Raw genomic sequence first — 19,963 nt, forward strand, 5'->3', positions numbered from 1 at the left:
GGCAGTCTGCATTTGCAAGGCCTTTTGAAGCTTTTTAAAACCATAGGCTCATGCACAGGAGCACTGTGCAAGATCGAATGCGGGGCTTGAATTTGCTCACAGACCGTTACGTACGTGCTTTTACATCAGAGTTCAGTAAAGCTTGACTTCTACTCAACGTGACATTTCTTTAAAGCACTAAAAAGCCATGCCTGCTATGTTCTTCCTCCAGCACAGTGTTCCTTCTCCGCATTTCGTCCAGAAGTGCTTCTGACTGGCATTTCAACTTGACCGCCTGCTTCACTTTCTTGCTTTCACTCTGACATTTTCAAAATAGAAAAGATACATCACACGAGGAGCACAGGAACAGGATCCTTATGCAGAAGGTGCAGACAGTGTTCTCCACAAAGAAGGTAACACGACTCTCCCAAGTCCAGTCTCCTCTTGGAACTCTCAACCACAGATCTGCAACTGAAGGTACCAAATCCCTGGTACTGCATGACTGTCTGAAGTGCTGCCTGAGGTCTCAACCTCACAACTGGTCTAAAGCAGACAATACTTAAGCCGGTGCATTATTGTCAACCCCCTAACAAAGACGGCATGAAGTAGGATTTGTGATAGCATAATGGGACAACTCTCAAAGCCGGAAAGCTGGGGAATGGGCCAGCAGGACTTTCAGAGCAGCCTCTACTCAGTAGAACAGAGGAACTGACCTCTCCTAGGCTTTTCAGGAAAACCTCATCTTACAAATTCCTCACAGGATTATGGAGCTAGGCTCTGTAGCTCATGAAGAGGGAAGGCTCCGACAAGCTTCCTGAGGCAGAGGCTGGCAGCTCTTTCTGAAGGGCTTCAATGGTCTTGGCTTGTTGCCGGACTGTGGCTTCCAGCCTGGCCTTTCCAACTTGGAGCCTGAAAAGGAAGTACAGGACTTATGACGGAAGTCCACCAGAGCACAAATCCCAAAAGAGGAATGTGAAAGGACCTCATCTAAGCCAAAAGCATCTTTGAAAATTGTGTAGTATTGTCTCGCTGCGGCGCAAGAAGAGAGTCCTGTTGTTTTCACACAATGGCAGAAAGCGAAGCCTTGCTCCACTGTGTTGGTTCCTTATCGTTGCCTGCGTTCTTCCAGCTCTTGGACACCCGCAGTTCCACAAGGCGAGGTCAGAAGGCCCTGCATGTTCCTGGAAGTGGTTAGCTCCCTCTCCTTATTCTTTGTGGCGTCCTTCAGGGACTCGGCATAACACTCAGTCCAGATACGCCGTTCTTTCAATTCCTGCCGCTGTCAGACCGCAACAAGAATCCTCAGTAGCCAGCTTAGCTTTGATAAAAAGGAGTGGACTGCTTTGACTCTCACGTCAACTGCCAAAAGCCATGTTACTTCTTGACCTTCTACACAGGGGCCCCTGTCCTACATCTACATTGATTTCCTACAGTGCTTCCTAAATGCTGCCCCAACACTCCTTGTCCTCCTCTCTCAAGGGCTCCAAACACTTTGCAGCCCCTTGTTGGCTACTCCAACCCAGTTAGAAGCTCCTTCTGCTCCTGAAGTGACTTTTCAACTCCATAACAATGATGATGTCATGAGGGAATACAAGAAAGCACCGCCACAGCACTCCAGTATGCCTACTCTTTCTCCATCAGCACACACTCTGCTTCGCCAAACCCCAGAGAAGCAAATACATGTGCTCCATGAAACTTGAGAAGCAGCTCTCTGAAAGGAATACACACACCCTTGTCCATTTAAGGACAGAGCCACTTCACGGTTAGTGGCCTTTCTAATCGTAGGCGCCGCGCTTCTAAAACAAGGCGAGTCGCTTACATGTTTCTCAAGCTACTCCTGTTGCAAAGGTGCCCAGGGTACTAAGGCCACCTTAGCGCAGCCCTCCGCTGTTGCTTCCAGCGGTGCAAACAGCCAGGCACCAAAGGCAGCGGTGCTGTTCCCTCCCAGCCCCCTCATCACAGCTAGGCGTGTGCTGAACCAGCCTGGGTTACACCAGACCCCCAGGAATGGATCAGTTCCCCACTCTGGTTTGCTCCCAGAAAGGCCGGGGCCCCTGCCAAGAGCCAAGAGACGGGCTTTGTCCATACCTTAGCTTTAGACCTGTCCAGTTGCTTCTGCAGCTGCAGTTTCTGTTCCTGCAGGTGGCTGCTGTAGCGCTTCTTAGCTTTGAGTGAAGCTTCTGCCAGGGAGTTCTTTCTGAAAGCATTGGTAAGCTCCTGCTGCAGCTGCCTGACCCACGTCTAAAGAAATGGTATTCCCTGAGCACGGAGAGATCAGTAAGAAGATGACAACGTGAGGGATGCTTTAACTCATGGGATGATGTCACTAGATCGGTCTTCAGGGTGGCCTGGAGGCTGAGGGAGGTGGTTCTCCCCTTCTACTCTGCTGTCATGAGACCCCACCTGGAGTACTGCATCCAGCTCTGGGGTGGCCTGCAGAGCTGCTCTTCAAAAGGCATATTTGCTCCATTTTTAAAATATTCATATCGCTCCTGTGTTGGGCAAGGCTTTGGATTAAAATACAGCAGATGTGTCACCGATGTGTCACCGAAGAGTTTTCTCTCTTTATGCAGCTCTTCTGCTTCACAACGCGAACAAGAGGAGGTCCAAAATACACTTCAGGTCCAGAATCACTAAAGTCCTCCTAGCAGCACTTGAAAATGAACTCAGTACGAAGAAAAGCTCTCTGTACAGAGATCGGCCTTTAACAGTCACCTGTCTGTAGCCTCGACAATCTGCCTGAGTTGAAGCATCCTTCTTTAGCTGAAGCTCTTCTCTGCCCGGTGCAGAAATCTGAGCGAACAAGAACAGAGAAAGACCGAGAGGGAGGAAAGGAATCCCCAGCAACACGACAGCATCACAGCGCATTTCAGCACTGGGGCTACAGAAGCGTTACTTCTGCATTACCTGTGGAAGAGAAAGTAACTCATTCTCAGAAGAGGAGTCAAAATCTTCCTCTTGCAGAGCTTCTGCTTCTGGCAAGACACACAAAGAAGAGGTACGAAGCGTGCCTCTTTCACTCTGCTTTTCCCTATCGGCTTCACTCCAGAGAAGCTTACAGAAGCTTACACTTAGTCCCAATAGGAAATTACCATTGCCACATTCCTCTGCAATGGACTGCATACAGGGCTATCAGGGCCACTGTGTTAGGCGTCTCTATTGAGCAGGGCTTTCAAAATGGGCCAAGGTACACCTGCCCAAGATAGAGAGGTAGAGGAGTAGACAGATGGAGCAAAATGTCTAGGCTGTATGCCCCATGGGCAACCGCTTGACACTGACTGGATGTGGAGAAGAGACCTATGTGCTGGCCAAGGAGGCCAACAGCATCCTGGCTTGTATGAGGAATAGTCTGGGCAGCAGGGCTAGGGAAGTGATTGTCCCTTTGGACTCGGCACTTGGGAGGCCACACCTTGAACACTGGGTTTAGTTTTGGGCCCCTCACTGCAAGAGGTGGTGGCGAGGTGGGCGTCGCTCTTTTTGCCCAAGAGGGATTTGATAGCAGCACAGGAAATGGCCTCAAGTTGGGCCAGGGGAGGTTTAGCTGGGATCTTAGGAAAGCCTTCATTGCTGGAAGGCTTATGGAGCACTGGAACAGGCTGGCCAGGGAAGTGGTTGAGTCACCGTCCCCGGAGGTGTTCAGAAGATGCATAGATGTGGTGCTTAGGGACACGGTTTAGGGGTGGGCATGGCAGTGTAACATTTGCGGTTGGACTCAATGATCTTCAGGGACTTTTCCCACCACAATGATTCTGGTTCTAGGATTCTACCTCAGAATCAAAAGAGGAGTCCTCATCTTCCTCTTGTTCTGCTCCCGCCGCTGGCAAGGCACCTACGAAAGAGGAAAGAAACGCGATGCTGCTGTGAGTGCTTATTTCACTCTGCTTTTCCCTGTCCGCTTCAGTCCAGAGAAGCTTACAAAGGTAACCATTAGTCCACCAGGAAATTACCATTGCTGGGCTCCTCTGCAACTGGCTCCCAGCGGGCTCCATAGTGGACTGCATCAGGAAGCACCATGGTTGTTGGCCCAGTTTTTGGACCTTCAGCATCCGACTGTGTAGATTAAAAGACATGCGTAAAAACTGCCACAGACTCATCCCGAACCCACTTCCACTTGAAAAGCTCTTGCTTCAGCCAACACCCATAACGTTGTATCAGGTGACGGAACGAAGGAGAACGGCAAACAGAAGCAGCGTGTTAGGCATCTCTGTGGAGCAGGGCTTTCAAAAGGAACTGAAGAACACCTGCCCAAGAGACAGAGAGGAAGTAGACAGAGGGAGCAAAGCGTCTAGGCTGTATACCCCATGGGCAACCGCTTGACACGGACTGGATGTGGAGAAGAGACCTATGTGGAGGAAAAACAGCAATCGTCACAGCGCCAGCCTGGTAGGATTTCAGAGGATCATAACTGGTGGGAAGCTTTACTGCTTCAATCCTGTACTACAAGTCCAGCTCAAAGGACAGCTGGTAGGAGAGCCGAGTCATTAGCTTGACCTCCTTCATCCCAGTCCAAACTGAGGAGCTTGCCTGCAGCAGCGGCATGGCAAGGTCCCAGTTTGGAGCATGTGGCGGAGGCAGCAGTAGAGAGAAATGAGACCAAAAGCAAGGGAGGCCAGGGAGACCCCAGGGAGTCCTTCTTAGATAGGGAAGAGTGGCTGCAAAGCTGCCTGGTGGAAAGGGATGTGGGGGTGTTGTTTGACGGGTGCCTGAATATGAGGCGGCAGTGTGGCCAGCTGGCCAAGGAGGCCGACAGCATCCTGGCTTGTATGAGAAACAGTGTGGGCAGCGGGGCTAGCGAAGTGATTGTCCCTTTGGACTCGGCACTTGGGAGGCCACACCTTGAACACTGGGTTTAGTTTTGGGCCCCTCACTCGAAGAAAGACATTGCGGTGCTGTAGTTTGTGTACAGAAGAGCAAGGAAGGTGGTGAAGGGTCTGGAGGACAAGTCCTGTGAGCAGCGCTGCAGGGAAGTGGGGTTGTTTAGTCAGGAGAAAGGGAGGCCGAGGGGAGACCTTCTCGCTCTACAACTACCTGACCGGAAGTGGTAGTGAAGTTGGCATCGCTCTCTTTGCCCAAGAGGGATGTGACAGCAGCATAGGAAATGGCCTCAAGTTGGACCAGGGGAGGTTTAGCTGGGATCTTAGGAAAACTTTATTTGCTGGAAGGCTTATGGAGCACTGGAACAGGCTGGCCAGGGAAGTGGTTGAATCATCATCTCCGGAGGTGTTCAGAAGATGCGTGGATGTGGTGCTTAGGGACACGGTTTAGGGGTGGGCATGGTAGAGTAAGGTTTACGATTGGACTCGATGATCTTCAGGGACTTTTCCCACCACAGTGATTCTGGTTCTATGACTCTTCCTCGAAATCAAAAGAAGAGTCCTCATTTTCCTCTTGTTCTGCTTTCACTGCTGGCAAGGCACCTACAAAGGACGTCAGAAGCTTTTCACTCTGCTTTTCCCTGTCCACTTCAGTCTAGAGAAGGTTCTTCTAGACTTCTAGACTTAGACTTAGACACTTTCTTCGAGACTTCGACACTTCTACACTTCACTACTCTTCACTTCATTCAACAGAATACACATTCGCCGGAACACACATCCACGGAACCGACATCGAGACGGCCAACACCGGCCGGATCGTTCCCCCATCAAGCGAACTGGACTGTCAGGACGCCGCAGCTCTGTGGCGGTAGCTATTACAACTGAAACTCTTTTCCCTCTTTCCTTCCTTTCTCTCCTTTCTCTTCCATTTACAAACTTCTTATCGGGTTAATAAAGTTACCCGGCACTTGACTCCGTTTTGAGTCTTAATTCTGTTCTCGAGAATATGAACAAAACCACGCTCCGGTGTGTGAGAGGTCGGTCCAGCCGCCCCTAGCCTCCCAGACTCGTCTGAGGTCGGCTAGAACGCAAGGGTGCCTTCCTCTCGTCCGAAATCGGAACGTGACATTATTTAATTGGCGTAGTCGGCAGGATTCTCGGAGAAACAGAAAGTGTCCAGTTGCTTTATTAGAAATTCTAGTGTGTGTGTGTGTATGACTGAGACCTACGTTGGTACAAAGCGAGTGCAAAGTCCGGATCCGCGGTTCTGTTTGTCTGCGAGGAAAAGAGCCGGAGAAGGACAGTGATAGAATTGGGCAAAAGACAAGCCCCTTTTGTGAAATTTGAAAGGTGTGTCCTCCTGAGAGTGTGGAGGGGGAATTGTGGTAAAAAAAATTGTGGTGCAGCCCTCCCAGGACGAAATAACTCCTCTTTTGTGACATAAGTGCTTTCGTGAGAAATTTGAAAGGTGTGTCCTCCTGAGAGCGTATGTTGGGGGGGAATTGTGGTAAAATTATGGTGTGGCCCCCCCCCTTTTGTGAAATTTGAAAGGTGTGCCCTCCTGGGAGTGTGTGGGGGGGGAATTGTGGTTAAAATTGTGGTGCGGCCCTCTCAGGACGAAATAACCCCTCTTTGGTGAGATGGGTGCTTGCAAATGTGCAAATGTTTGTGATGAGATCCCCGCAGAAGAATTGTGGAGAGAAAATGACTCGTGTGGAGAGGTGGAGTTGAAGTTAGAAGATAAGGGAATCAGGCAAATCTACCCTCAGGGGGACTTGCAAAAAGCAAAAGAAATTGTAGAGAACCCCCCTCACATGTATCCCCTAGTTAAAACTGAATATGTGTATGAGGGAGAAACCGATAACCATCCCCAAGTTGTTACTAAAGAGGTCCCGTTTACAGCAACTGAGTTGGCAAAATTAAGGAAGGATTTTGCAAGGACTTCAAAGGAATCGGACACAGAGGATGTCTGGAGAGTGTCGTTGTTGGGGGGGGTGGAATCTTGTTGTCAGAAAAGGAAGCGGTAGGATATTGGTGTCCAGGTGTATTTTTAACTACCGGCAATTATCGGGCCCCATGGTCTTTGACACAGAGGGCAGCATATTGGGCTGGGGGGCTGAACCCTTTGGAGAGGGGAGACCCCCTAGCCATCATGGGCACAGTGGGTCAACTGGTGGAGAGTGTGCAGAAGGCTGCTTGTTTGCAAATGATGTATGATAGAGAGCTCAAACCTAACCAGGGCTCTCCAATGATGATGCCTGTGGATCCCGAACAGATGACTCCTCTAATCTGAGGACTTCCTGATTCCCTGAAACCCATTGGGATCCAGCTACAGGGGAAGATACAAAGTACCCCTGTGGCAGACAGACTTACCGGTGCTCTGGAGGGAACAGTGACCCCTGATCATAGAAGGACAGGGAGGAAAGTGTGGACATGGGGAGAAGTAGCCCAAGAACTCATAAATTTTGGGAGGACATACGGTCCTGTTGGTGGATTCGGGCAAAAAACTGAAACCAGAGCTGTAAGAGCCACAGAAAAAGGTGAAGGCTGGCCAGCACTGGTCAAGAGAAGTCACGATTTTAAGTCGGTCTGACTTACTGATCCTGGGAGAGGGAGACCCCTCGGCCGTCAGGAATGGCAGCAACCGGGACTCCAGACAGGTATTCCCCGAGATGTAATGGATGGGCTTCCAACACAGAAATTAGAGAAACTTGTACAAACAGGATCGGGGCAAAAAGTCCATTTTGGAACAACCCCTAGTGCCCCACCATGGATAGACCTTGGGGAAGAAACTGATGCAGAAAAGAGGGTGATGGGAAACTAGTTCCTCCGTTCCCCGAAGGTGGGGGGGGAAACGGAGGGTGGATGTTTATAAAACAACTCACCTTAAATGTGAAAGGGGATTTGTTGATTACAGTGGCTGTAGGGCCACAGAAAAAAAACAGTAACCTTTTTAATTGACACAGGAGCACAAATCACCGCACTGATGCAGAGTGAGGCGGAGCAATGTGGAATTTTGACTTTGTCGAAAAAACTTCTTCCTTCTAAACAAGCAGAAACAGCCCCCCCCGCCCCCCGCCTTGTATTATACTGTGCCTAATTCAATTAATCCAAAGCGTGGTGACTCGCATGCAAGCGGCCACTGTGACTTCACCTGATGGGGTTAAACATATCAGGTTTGTACGGCAAACCAAACACGTAACTGTTAGAATCATATAACTTTGAAGGCAAACCTGGAAACCTACCTAAAACTTTTTTTTTAGGAAAATATTGGGACTCACGGGGTGGGAAAAATATTATTGATATTTAAATCTATGGTTTTGATGATTACTATAGTCATGGTTAATCTATTAATCTTTATTTGTGTTATATGTATGATTTTGAATAGGTTATTTGACATCATTGGATCTGTGAACATCATATCCACAAATTGCTATATGTGACCTGGATTAAGGTATGTTACCTTGGGGTGGTCGATATTAAAAATGAAGAAACCCCTCAACGTATCATACAACAATATAAACCCATTTTGTGGCCATACGTATATTATAAGCATAACTAAGTCCCTTCACCCCCCTTCCCTCTTCTTTTTTTTCCCCCTTCAACCTTGGTGAGCGATGCTGAGCCACAGGGTGGTGATAGAGACTGAAAAGGTTAATTAATGTCTCAACATCGCTAGACGATGGAAAGATATGAGATTTTGTTTGGTTGGGGTTTTTTTTTGTTTGTTTTCTTTTGGTTTGTGGTTTTTTTTTTTCTTTTTGGAACCACCATGGGTCCACGGGGTGATATAAAATTGACAGCAAATTTATAGTGTCATTGTTTATTGACTGCTCTGAGTTGGAGGCAGGGAAATCCATTTTCCTGCTGTGTATCCAGACCCCCGTTCCGGTGGGCCAGAATTCCACAGCCACAAGCTCCACGAGGACTTGGTCGCCAGCCTCACCAAAAAGCAAAAACTGAACTGTTTTGCCAAAGAAAAGAAATGGTTGCAGAAGTGAACAAAATGCTTAACATTTTGATGGTGCTTTATCTTGAGGCGTTTATGATGTTGTGCATTGCTATAGTTTTGGTGGTTTATCTTTGTTTATCTTATGATTGTCCTTGTAAACAATTACTTGCTTCTTCTGATCCCCCAGAGCCATAAGCCTCAAACTTGGCCTGGGACAAATTTTTAGTTGTAAGATAAATGTTGATATGTTAATGTTCTGGTTTTGTAATTTACTTAGATAAGATATTGTTAATTAAATCGAAGTATCTAGCATTTATATCTCTTTGTACACTAAATGATAAACAATAATGTTCAGAATTGCATATATCTTTTTTTTTTCTTTTATTCTTCTTCTCTTTTTTATTATTTTCTTTCTCCTTTCCTCTATCATTTATGCCACCATGGAACTCCGTCTCTGAGGCAACAATGTTGAGCCACGGGGTGGTGTAAAAGACTGTGTCAAACATTTGTCTCAACATTGTTGAAACAGCAAACCACCACCCGAGCAATGGCTTCCCGTTATTTCGCAAGGCAACTCCTGTTGTCTTGCAAAACGTGAATGGAGAGCTGGTTCCGAGAAATCTAGCCCTATCCCCCCAACCCACCCCCCCCCTCGTAACCCCCCTCCCACTGCCCGCATGTGTATCGCCCGGTAATGCGCATGTGTTGTTTGACGGGTGCCTGAATATAGGCAGCAGTGTGGCCAGCTGGCCAAGGAGGCCAACAGCATCCTGGCTTGTATGAGAAACAGTGTGGGCAGCGGGGCTAGGGAAGTGATTGTCCCTTTGGACTCGGCACTTGGGAGGCCACACCTTGAACACTGGGTTTAGTTTTGGGCCCCTCACTGCAAGAGGTGGTGGTGAGGTGGGCGTCGCTCTCTTTGCCCAAGAGGGATTTGATAGCAGCATAGGAAATGGCCTCAAGATGGGCCAGGGGAGGTTTAGCTGGGTTCTTAGGAAAGCCTTCATTGCTGGAAGGCTTATGGAGCACTGGAACAGGCTGGCCAGGGAAGTGGTTGAGTCACCGTCCCCGGAGGTGTTCAGAAGATGCATAGATGTGGTACTTAGGGACACGGTTTAGGGGTGGGCATGGCAGTGTAACATTTGTGGTTAGACTCAATGATCTTCAGGGACTTTTCCCACCACAATGATTCTGGGTCTAGGATTCTACCTCAGAATCAAAAGAGGAATCCTCATCTTCCTCTTGTTCTGTTCCCGCCGCTGGCAAGTCACCTACGAAAGAGGAAAGAAACGCGATGCTGCTGTGAGTGCTTATTTCACTCTGCTTTTCGCTGTCCGCTTCAGTCCAGAGAAGCTTACAAAGGTAACCATTAGTCCATCAGGAAATTACCATTGCCGGGCTCCTCTGCAACTGGCTCCCAGCGGGCTCCGTGGTGGACATCCGCTGTAACCATGACAATGGTTGGCCGAATACTTGGACCTTCATCATCTGACTGTGTAAATTAAGACAGGCGTGAAAACCAGCACAGCATGGCAAGGTCCCGGTTCGGAGCGTGCGGAGGAAGCTGAAGCAGAGGGAAATGAGACCAAAAGCAAGGGAGGCCAGTGGGGCCCCACTGCCTTCCCTTCAGAGAAGGTACCTCATAATCAGAAGGGGAATCAAACTGTTCCTCCTGCTGTGCTCCTGCTGCTGGCAAGACTCCTAGAGAGGGTGTAAGAAGCACGTTGCTGCTGTTAGCTGCTATTTCAATCTGCCTTTCCACATCTCTCCACCCCTGCATTCCAGTCAGCGTTTACGCGTTCTCCTGCAGGCCACAGTGCATTGTCGTCATCACCTCCTTCATGGTGAAGGATCCTACCTGCTGTGGCCAGTGCAGGTGCGCCCAAGGGAAATTCAGCAGGCTTCCCAGAGCAAGAGCTGTCAAGTACTGCTGCGCCTTCTGTGCCTCCCGCAGAACAATCTCCCGTCCTTTTGCAGCGCCCATATTCTTCCAGTTGCTTTGCAGTGCTATATACAGAAGGGAAGGAAATGCATTCTGTAAAAACACACCCCCCCACACACTTTCATCCACGCTCTACTGAAAGAGCAACAGGCATTCGTGAGCCATCCTACACATATTCCTAGCCATCTGCAGAGAGTTACACCTCCTCTCCATTTCCAGGGCCAGGAAGCTTAAAAAGTCCCCCGGCAGACAGACATCTAAGAACAAGGCTTCTACCTCAGCAGGACGCTATCCTAACGCTGCAGCAACACTTCGTCACCTTTCAAGCCAGGGTGATGTCTCCTCAAACCCAGTCCTGACTTTGAACGGGTTTGGAAATTCCCATGGTTGGTGTGAGGACCTGAGAGGTTACAGACCTCCTAGGTGGGATATCAAGAGCCCAACAAAGACTGCGGTTGCATTCCAGGCACTGCAGGGGTTCAGTACATTGCACAGGTGTTATCTTCTAACAACCCTGGCAGAGGGTCAGTTGGGGATCTGGAGAGAGACCACTTTCAGGTTTGCCTCGTAAGCAGAACTACAAACAAAACAAAAAAACCCCAAACAAACAAGAAAAGAAAATTTAAAAACCGTGTGCCTGACCAAGGCTGCTGTGCAAAGTGGTGCATTAGCACAAGACTGGTACTGTGCCAGAAGCCTGGAGGGAAGGAATGACCATCTTGTTTTGCTACAGCAACCCTCAAACATGCTTGAACTCAGAGGATATCATTTAGATCCCCTCTGAAACAAAAGGCAGGTAGTTGCGAGTCAGTTTGGTGGAGTGAAGCTTGGCAGCACACTTGGGAGAATTCTCAGGGAGAACTGTGGGGGAAAGTTTTCCTCAACCTACAAATCCACTCTTGACAGGGAAAGAGATGCATCAGAAGATGTCACTGAGCCCGGCTTCAACAAAGGTCTCAACACTTCATTCAACCCTGCTGATGGCACCAAAAAGGGCCCTACATCAGCACGGACACTCTGTCAGTGCAGCTGCTCTAACGAGGATGTCAACCACTTACTCAGCATATGGAGATACTGTGGCATAATTCGTAACTGTGCAACCAAACACGTCTTTCTGAGAAGGATCAGCACCATGCCGAAGAAGTAGTCGTATGATATTCATATCCCCAACAACAGCAGCAAGCATAAGAATGGTCCTAAAGCATCCAAGAGATGATAGGAAATACATCAGCTTCTGCAGACATTGCACTGCCATTACTTCAACCCCTCTTTGCTTCCCAAACAACTCGTTTCCCCTCTCCTAGAGCTGGAGTGAAAGCACAGCCAAACACACGGAAGCATCAGAGAATTCAGGATGCTGGGACCGCAGGAGGTCTCCAGGCCAACCACCTGCCCAGAGCAGACAGGGGAGTCTGTGCATGTGCGTCGGCGGCACCACAGCCAACGCTTTCTTGCAGTCCTCAGTGCGGCAATCGTCCCCTGAGGTGAGAGAGCCGCCGGGTGCAGGCCTGCTTTCACAAGTCACGCAGAAGGAGCTCCTTCTGCGCAGCTCCAGGTTCTTTTGCAAAGCTCATTCCGATGCCTCCCATCAGTCCAGCCTGAACAATGCTAAGGAGTCCCGTGCGCACTTTTGACAAAGCCTTCACCTTTCATGCTTATCTTGAGCGTGCACGTCAGCTCCTTTTTGAAGAAGCAACTCAATCATCTCGTGACAGCGCCTCGTGATCGCAACAGCAAGCGGAGTGTACCCGAACTGAAAGAGATATAATCTCCTTAGAATAACAGAGAAAAGTCAAGCAAGTGTTGAGAAGAGGAGCCTTACGCAAAATCCAAGCTTACATCATCCTTAGCATCGATATGGGCATTGTGCTCAAGTAACAGCTCCACTAGCGACTTGCTAGACATGATGGTAGCCAGGTGAAGGGCAGTGTTGCCGCTGGCACAGTGGAGGTCAGGGTTGGCACCGTGCTCCAGCAGAATAGCTGCGCATTCTTTGTGCCGGTGCTCTACTGCCTGGAAACAAGACACAAAGGCAGAATAACTTCCAACGTCTACGTTTCTCTCTGTCAGAACTCCCGCATCTTCCCAACACTGGGAAGTACGAGCGTCTGCAAAGATCAGGCAACATATGCCCCATCCCCGCTGACTACAACCTGCCTGTTTCGTAGAATCACAGGATACAATTCTATGCAGACCTATGTAAAGAGTCACGCGAGGTATGTATCGCTCAGCGCGTAATCGATAAGCCCAACGTACAACAGCATAACACATTCCACGTACCTTCATCAGGGGCGACTTCTTATAGTTGTCGCGAGGGTTTAGCTTGCACTTCTGTCCTACCAGAAAGCGAACGACATCTGCATGGCCGTTCGCACAAGCAAGGTGCAGAGGCGTCCTAGGAATTAAAGATATTCAGTTAGCTGTCACAGAGAGACAGCTGAAGACATGGTTTCAGGCTGTGGAACTCGCCACATGGGGCCACAAAGCTCAGCTGCCAAAAGGAAGCCGAAAGCACGCTTTCTTGTTCAGAGCCGGTGGCAGCAGTTGCACACCCAAAGCCTGGGGCTGTCTAGGAGAAGTCCCCAAGAGGGGACAGTTGAGTCAGGAGGCATTTCCTCAGCTGTGTCACTGAACCTGCCCAAGCAGGCTCTTGTGCCCAGGCCTCCAGCAGGACTGCCCAGCCACCCAGGCCAGCAAAAGGAGACCGCGTCTTGGCAGCCTGCAGTCTACGGAGGCTGCATAAGTCTGCGGAGACTGCGCAAGGCCCTGGGTTTTCCCCGGATCAGTCCCGCGCCAGGCGTGCCCAGAGACGCAGGGGATGGGACTTGTAACAGCAAGGGGAAGCCGTGCCCTGCTCAAACAAGCCACTCAGTCTGGCGACAGGAAAGGAGCCGTCTCTGCCTGGCCGAAGGCCTGCTGAGCCGCACACAAGATTCACTACAGGCACCAGGCGGGCAGGGCAGGGCAGGGCAGGGCAGGGCAGGGCAGGGCAGGGCAGGGCAGGGCGGAGCGGAGCACCCGCCGGCTCCGGTCCCAGCTTGGGCAGGCCTCCGGCAAGGCCAGCGCTGTGGAGCCGGCCCTGCTCCGAGGGCGCTTGCGACCCCGCTGGGCTTTGCCGGCTCTTGCAGCCGGGCTGGGTGGAAGCTTTGCTAGGGGCAGTGCCCGGCCCTTACTGCTTGTTGGCGTCGCGCCCGTTGATGCGGAGTCTCTTCAGCCACCAGCGCCGCTGCAGCTGGGCCAGGTCGCCGTCGGCGGCCGCGCTGTGCAGCCCGCCCCGGCCCCTCTGCCGCTGCTCGGAGGCCCCGGCGGCGCCGGGCGCGGGAGCGCTGCCGGACGGCGGCCGCTGCCGCCCCCTCCTGAAGAGTCCGCGGAGGCTCTGCATGCTGCGGCGGGGACGAGGGCGCGGGCCGGCCCGGCGTGAGCAGCCGCAGCAGGCGGCCGGCGGGCTCTGGCGAGCCCCGGGACGGGAAGGGACGGGGAGAGGGCGGAGAGAGGGCGACAAGAGCCGAGAGGGGAGCCCCGAGCGGCGGCCGCGGCTCGCAGCCCCCGACGCTGCCGGCCCGAGACGCGCTGCCGGTCCCGCCGCGGCGGCGACAGCACTGAGCGGCGGCGGCTGCCGGGGGCGGCTTTCCAGCGGCAGCGGGGGGCGTCACAGAGGGCGCGGCGGGGGCGTCACAGGGTGACAGGCTGGCTGGAGGCTCCGTAAGTGTACGCAGACTGCGGAGTCTACGCTGCCTGCGGCGTCGGGGCGCCCCCGCGGCCGGGGGCTGCGGCAGTCGCCGAAGCGGCCCTCGCCTCGCCCGCTCCGCGTTTGCCCTCAGCGCGTGGCCGCGGAGCCTGGGGCTGCGGGTCCCCAAAAGCGGAGCCGGAGGCGGCCAGCGCCTGGCTCGGGCGGGCGGGGACGTCGGGCGGGCTCTCGCCTGGCTCTCGCCCTCACTCGCAGTGACCCCCACGTCGGGGCTGGTGTGAACGCGCACCCCGCCGGGACGAGGCGCGCGCGCTGCCGTGGCCACATGTCCTGATACCGGGAATTAACTCTCTGCTAAATATTGCTTGATGTAGGGGAGTAACTGTCTGCATATTGCTTGATTCAGGAGGCTCGCTGTCTGCTGGACAACGCCTAACGATCCTGTTTGCATTGAAACTCGCTTAAGCTTGTCAGGGACCGGTATTTGTCCAGAAACTGGTATTTGTCGAGGACTGATACGTCCAGCAAAGGACAGGATAACGGGAGCTGCAATGTTGGTCAGAAGTCGTTAAGAAACTGCTGAAATCACCCAGTGAAAGGAGAGCGTGGGTGAATGACTGAAGTTCATCTGGAGGAAGATAAGACCCCAGAAGAAGTGAACGACCACCAGACACAGATCTGAAATGCTTACGCAAGTGTTTTTTAATAACCCCGCCTCGCTCATGCATATGTATGTCTCCATGTGCAATCCTATGAATATGTATACCTGCACCGTATACATTTTTGGTAAAATGTGCTGTCGGTGTGTGTGCTTTTGGAGGAGCGATCCCCCACGCACCCGGCGCCGAATAAACATGCCTGCTTTATAAGGCTCTCCGAGTTGTAGAGTTTGATCCGCGCGTCAGTCCCCCGGCGTGCTCTCCTGCCAGGCGGCTCAGCTCCTGCGATCCCGAGGAAAACGTGCGTCAGCTCCTCGGCACACAGTGCCAGGTGCGTGTAGCACGTGAGCCCTGCCCAGGCTCATTTGCTTCGTGTTGGCCATGGGCAAAGGCACCTTCTTTACACTGACACCAACACCCGAATTAGCCCGGCTGGGAAATTTCAAGTCGGGACGGTACAAAGCTCTGCAGATGACACCACAGGCGTTCCTGTTCACGGTTTCAGGGAAGGCTCCGACAAGCTTCCTGAGGCAGAGGCTGGCAGCTCTTTCTGAAGGGCTTCAATGGTCTTGGCTTGTTGCCGGACTGTGGCTTCCAGCCTGGCCTTTCCAACTTGGAGCCTGAAAAAGAAGTAGAGGCCTTCTCCCAGAAGTCCACCAGAGCACAAATCTCAGAAGAAGAGTGTGAAAGGACCTCATCTAAGCCAAAAGCATCTTTGAAAATTGTGTAGCATTGTCTCGCTGGGGCGCAAGAAGAGAGTCCTGTTGTTTTCACACAATGGCAGAAAGCGAAGCCTTGCTCCACTGTGTTGGTTCCTTATCGTTGCCTGCGTTCTTCCAGCTCTTGGACACCCGCAGTTCCACAAGGCGAGGTCAGAAGGCCCTGCATGTTCCTGAAAGCAGTTAGCTCCCTCTCCTTATTCTTTGTGGCGTCCTTCAGGGACTCGGCATAACCTGCGCTCCGGATGCGCCCGAGTGCTGAGCTGGAGGCAGCAGTGCCATGTGTGTAGGACAGACAGAACTGGCAGCAGCTGTGGGGGTTGTCAGGATAGCAAGAAAAGAAAATGTTCCCTTGCACTTGATTCCTGTGCTCTGTTCAGCTGTTGCTGCAGAACACAGAGGGTGGCTGGGGCAGTGCTATGCCAAGAAAGTCTCCTGCGTGGAGAAAAGACTCTTGCGCTTCCACCGGCTGCTTCTGGCACTGACACTCGCTCTCTGGGGAGAACCAGTGCAAGACATGCAAACCAAAAATATTGGCGTTTGTTTGGATGTATTGTTCCCTTGTGCCACCTGCTACCAGCTAGAGAAGAGATCCTGAGTCAGACCTTTTGAACTGCTTGTGTGGGAGTTCGGAAGCTACCTAATGCCTAGCAGCTACCTGATGGTGGAGAGGAGGAGGAGCGAGGGCCAGAGCCAGTCTGGTCCTGCCTCATGCTGTCTTGTCACTGGAGCTGTCTCCCCCTGCCCCGCAGCAAAATCAGGGCAAGTGCTGCGCTCAGGAGTCTTTGAGTGGACTGCTGAGCAGCCAGATTTCTTCCGCTTACACATCACCACGGAGCTCGCTGCTGCCTTGGGAATCATAGAATAGTTAGGGTTAGAAGGGACCTGTAAAGGTCCCTTTCTTGGGACTTTGCAGCAGTGTTCCTTGGCAGAGCTCTCCTTCTCAAGTATGCGAAGAATGGGTGCGGTTTACTGTTTGAAGACACCTTTGGTGTCCTCCAAAGGCCGTTTTGGTTTTAGAGCCAGGACATCTGTTAACTCACGAGTGTGAAGGGTGTTTGCCTGGAGAGGAGGTGGAGCATTATGTCAGTCTGGTTTTGCCAAGTGCACTTTGTGTATTTGTGAAAGAGTGTCTTGTCAAAGTTGCAATGCCTAGCTAGCTACCTGCTTGTGTTTGCAGAGGTGGGGTCTGGGCCACGTGGACCTCCATAGCTGTCAGCTTCCACTGCAGCCCAGCCAGACCTGAAGCATGATGGTTCTTCTCCACTTGCAGGTGGTCTCAAACTGCGCTGTGGGAAACAGAAGTCCCAAAAGTATAAAAATGCATCTGAATGTCAGCTTGGCAAGCTCTTAGCGGAAAGCCCAATGAGAGACTAGAACAACTCTGGCGAGTTGACCCTGCAGAGCTATGATACAGCTGGTGTTGCCTGGTGAGCAACCAGTGTCACAGGGGTCCTCTCGCTCTGCCTGAGGCTATGGCATAATTGTTGTCAGTGGTTTACGAAGCTGTCCCTCTTAGTTGCTTGTGGCTTCCCTCATGCTGCCTTCTGCATTGCACTGACAAAAGCATTTCTGCAGCAGCAAAGGGAACTACCTAGGGAAACTGTTTCAGCTGAGGGAGAGAGGGAGACTCATTTCTTTCTGCTGTAGCCCTCATTTCCAGAGTGGTGGCACTGCATGGCTTGGCCCAGCCACCCAGAGGGTAGCACACCAATGCCTCTAGGGCACTTTCTCAGCAGCTTTCCTGAAGGTGTGCAGAAGAGATGAGGACCTGCTGGCTGGGGAGTTCGAGAAGTCCCCAAAGGCTCTTTCCTCATGACCTGGGCTTGGAAATCAAGATTTGCCTGGCTAACTCTATGGCCATTCTTCACTGGCGGCAACACACATCACAAGATGACTTGGTGTCCGAGAAGGCTGTTGCCATCCTTGTGCCTGGAGACGCTGGATACAGTCTGCAGTTGTTTTGTCTGTTGCATGTAGCCCAAGGAAGACTACGGTTACAGCTCAGGTCAGACACGCGCATTAGAGCGGGCAGGACGTCTAGCCCAATAAAACAGTGCCTGCAGCGTGAAACTTCCGTGTCACTGGAGATATTTGGGCCTTGAAAGCACAGCATCCTTGAGGCTGGAAGGGACCTCATCTCATCCATCTAGTCTGTCCACGCCCTGCTCCAAGCAGAGTCAGCCAGGGCAGGTGGTGCAGGGCCACGTCCAGTTTGGAGCATCTCCAGGCATGGAGACTCCACAACCTCTCTGTGGCACAAATAAGCCACCAGCAGGCTGAGCCAGGGTGTCCAGCCCCACCCCAGGCCCCTGGGCCTCCAGCCCATAGGCCCAAGATGCTCACTGAGGCATAGGCAGAAGCCTCCAGGCCCTGCCTGAGCTCTGTCATGGCGTCGCTGGCTCCAGCTCTGTCTCAGCTGTGCCTGTGCCTGGCCGCGGACCACGCTGGTGTGTTGGATATCTGGAGAATCAAGGACACTTAGCGAACAATCCAGACCAAAAGGAGTTGTTATGTTTGTGAGCAGCAGGCTTCAAGGACATCGCGGAGGCCGTCTGTGAGAAAGTGATGAAGCAACCTTGAAAGGAGGAGGAAAGGCTGGTGTACGTGACTGAAAGCAGAACGTGAAGCAGGATGCAGGTGGAGAGGACCGTGCGCATGAACAAAGAGACTTAACGAATCATATTTTAGCTAAGAGCGCGTGCATGATCTAGTTAGCCAATTAGTAAAGAGCTTGTGCATGATAGGGAATTAGAAGGGCTATATTAACCGGGATGTATCAACAATAAAGCGGCATTTCCTTGATCATATTGGTCGTGTGCAGTGTCCGTGACTTCCGCGTCAACACTGGTGCAGGCCCCAGCCCACAGGCTGTCTTCCCGGCCTGCCCTTGGCCTCCCCGCGGCCTTGCTTGGCCATCACTGGGCTGTGTCTGACCCTGCTTGCCACCCGTGGGTCTGAACCCCAGCCCGGCCTGGCCTGAATTCCTGGCTTGCCCGCAGAGCTGCTGCCTCTGCAGGCACTTGTTTGTCCCTCTGGGCTGTCTGCTGCCCTGGCTGCCCGCCCTGGCCCAACCCTGCTCCCCTCTCTCGGATAGGCCGAGGCTGGGCCCTGCCCTGCTGCCATGGGAGCCCCTTTGGCTCCCCGTCCCCGAGGGAGCAGCACAGCACCCTGCTTCCTGGCACCGCTCTCCCACCACCCTCAGAAAAGAAAAGGTTTTTCCTTAGGTTGAGGAGGGATTCCGCCTGCTCCAGCTTGTGCCCACTCCTTCACACCCTTCCCCTTGGCGAGCTCCAAATCCATCGGATCTCTGTGCGATCTGCAAAGCTTCCCTGGCTACCAGAAGCTCACCCAGCACCTTCTGCCCTGAGCACCAGGAGGATTGCTCTGAAAAGGCAGCAAGAGTCTGGTAACTGATGATTACCAGTAGCTCAGTGCTAGTCCCTGCTCTGAGCACAATCATGGTTCAAGCCTCTGCAGAGGAAAAGGACACAGACGCGTGCTCCCTCTCGGAGACGTCTGCAGGACTGATTTTCATTCAGAGCGAGGGCAGAGAGAGACGTGCCAAGGGCCTGCATGGGAAGAGAGCCTGAATGAGCCTTCAAAAGCAGGACTCTCCTCATCCAAACCCGCTAGGCCTGAAGCGCTGCAATTGGGCAGCAGAACTAAGACACGTACTAGATGACACAGTTCATTAAATACCAAGCTGCAACAGAACACTTGGAATTAGATGCAGGGCAGTGGTTGCACAAGGTGGAAGGCAAAGGTTTCCAGGCTTCATTCATCTTCCCGTGAGCACTCTGTTTTCGGGCACTGGCACTTCCTCTGCTCCAGCAGCTTCTCCTCACCAACTGCATTGGAGGTTCAGCTGCGACTGGGGAAGGGCAGGAAAAGAGAAGGCTGTGTGTTAGCTTTACAGCAGGCTGGGCCAAAGGCAGCACTGGAAAGTGGATCCTGAAAGTACAGCACTAATGCACAGACCCAAATAACGAGAACCAGTCACTCATACATGTCAACAACAAAGTTCCAGCCCATGGGCAACAGACACACCTGGAAGATTGTGTTACACAGAGATACGGATCAGCTTCTTGCGGTTTTTGCCTTATTCCTTGTCCAGCTCTTTCTCCCGTATCTCTTTTAGACAGCTCTATTTGGCTGTGACCCACCATGCTAGTCTCATGCCATTGACCTTAGTAGCCCTGCTGGGACT

General features: G+C 52.0%; 1 protein-coding gene across 1 annotated transcript; it reads right to left on the reverse strand.

The window, feature by feature from the left end:
- Positions 1-749: 749 nt before the first annotated feature.
- Positions 750-18,144, reverse strand: LOC147602049 (uncharacterized). The gene is made up of 11 exons (XM_086743802.1): positions 18,100-18,144; positions 13,861-14,135; positions 12,968-13,082; positions 12,527-12,700; positions 12,334-12,440; positions 11,746-11,883; positions 2,887-3,022; positions 2,695-2,772; positions 2,068-2,220; positions 1,091-1,258; positions 750-890 (listed from the first exon to the last, which is right to left on the reverse strand). The coding sequence occupies exons 1-11, from the start codon at positions 18,142-18,144 to the stop codon at positions 750-752; spliced, it is 1,530 nt and encodes a 509-aa protein (XP_086599928.1).
- Positions 18,145-19,963: the final 1,819 nt, after the last annotated feature.

This window comes from Chlamydotis macqueenii, chromosome 1 (assembly GCF_036417535.1).
Source record: "Chlamydotis macqueenii isolate bChlMac1 chromosome 1, bChlMac1.mat, whole genome shotgun sequence".
NCBI lineage: Eukaryota > Metazoa > Chordata > Aves > Otidiformes > Otididae > Chlamydotis > Chlamydotis macqueenii.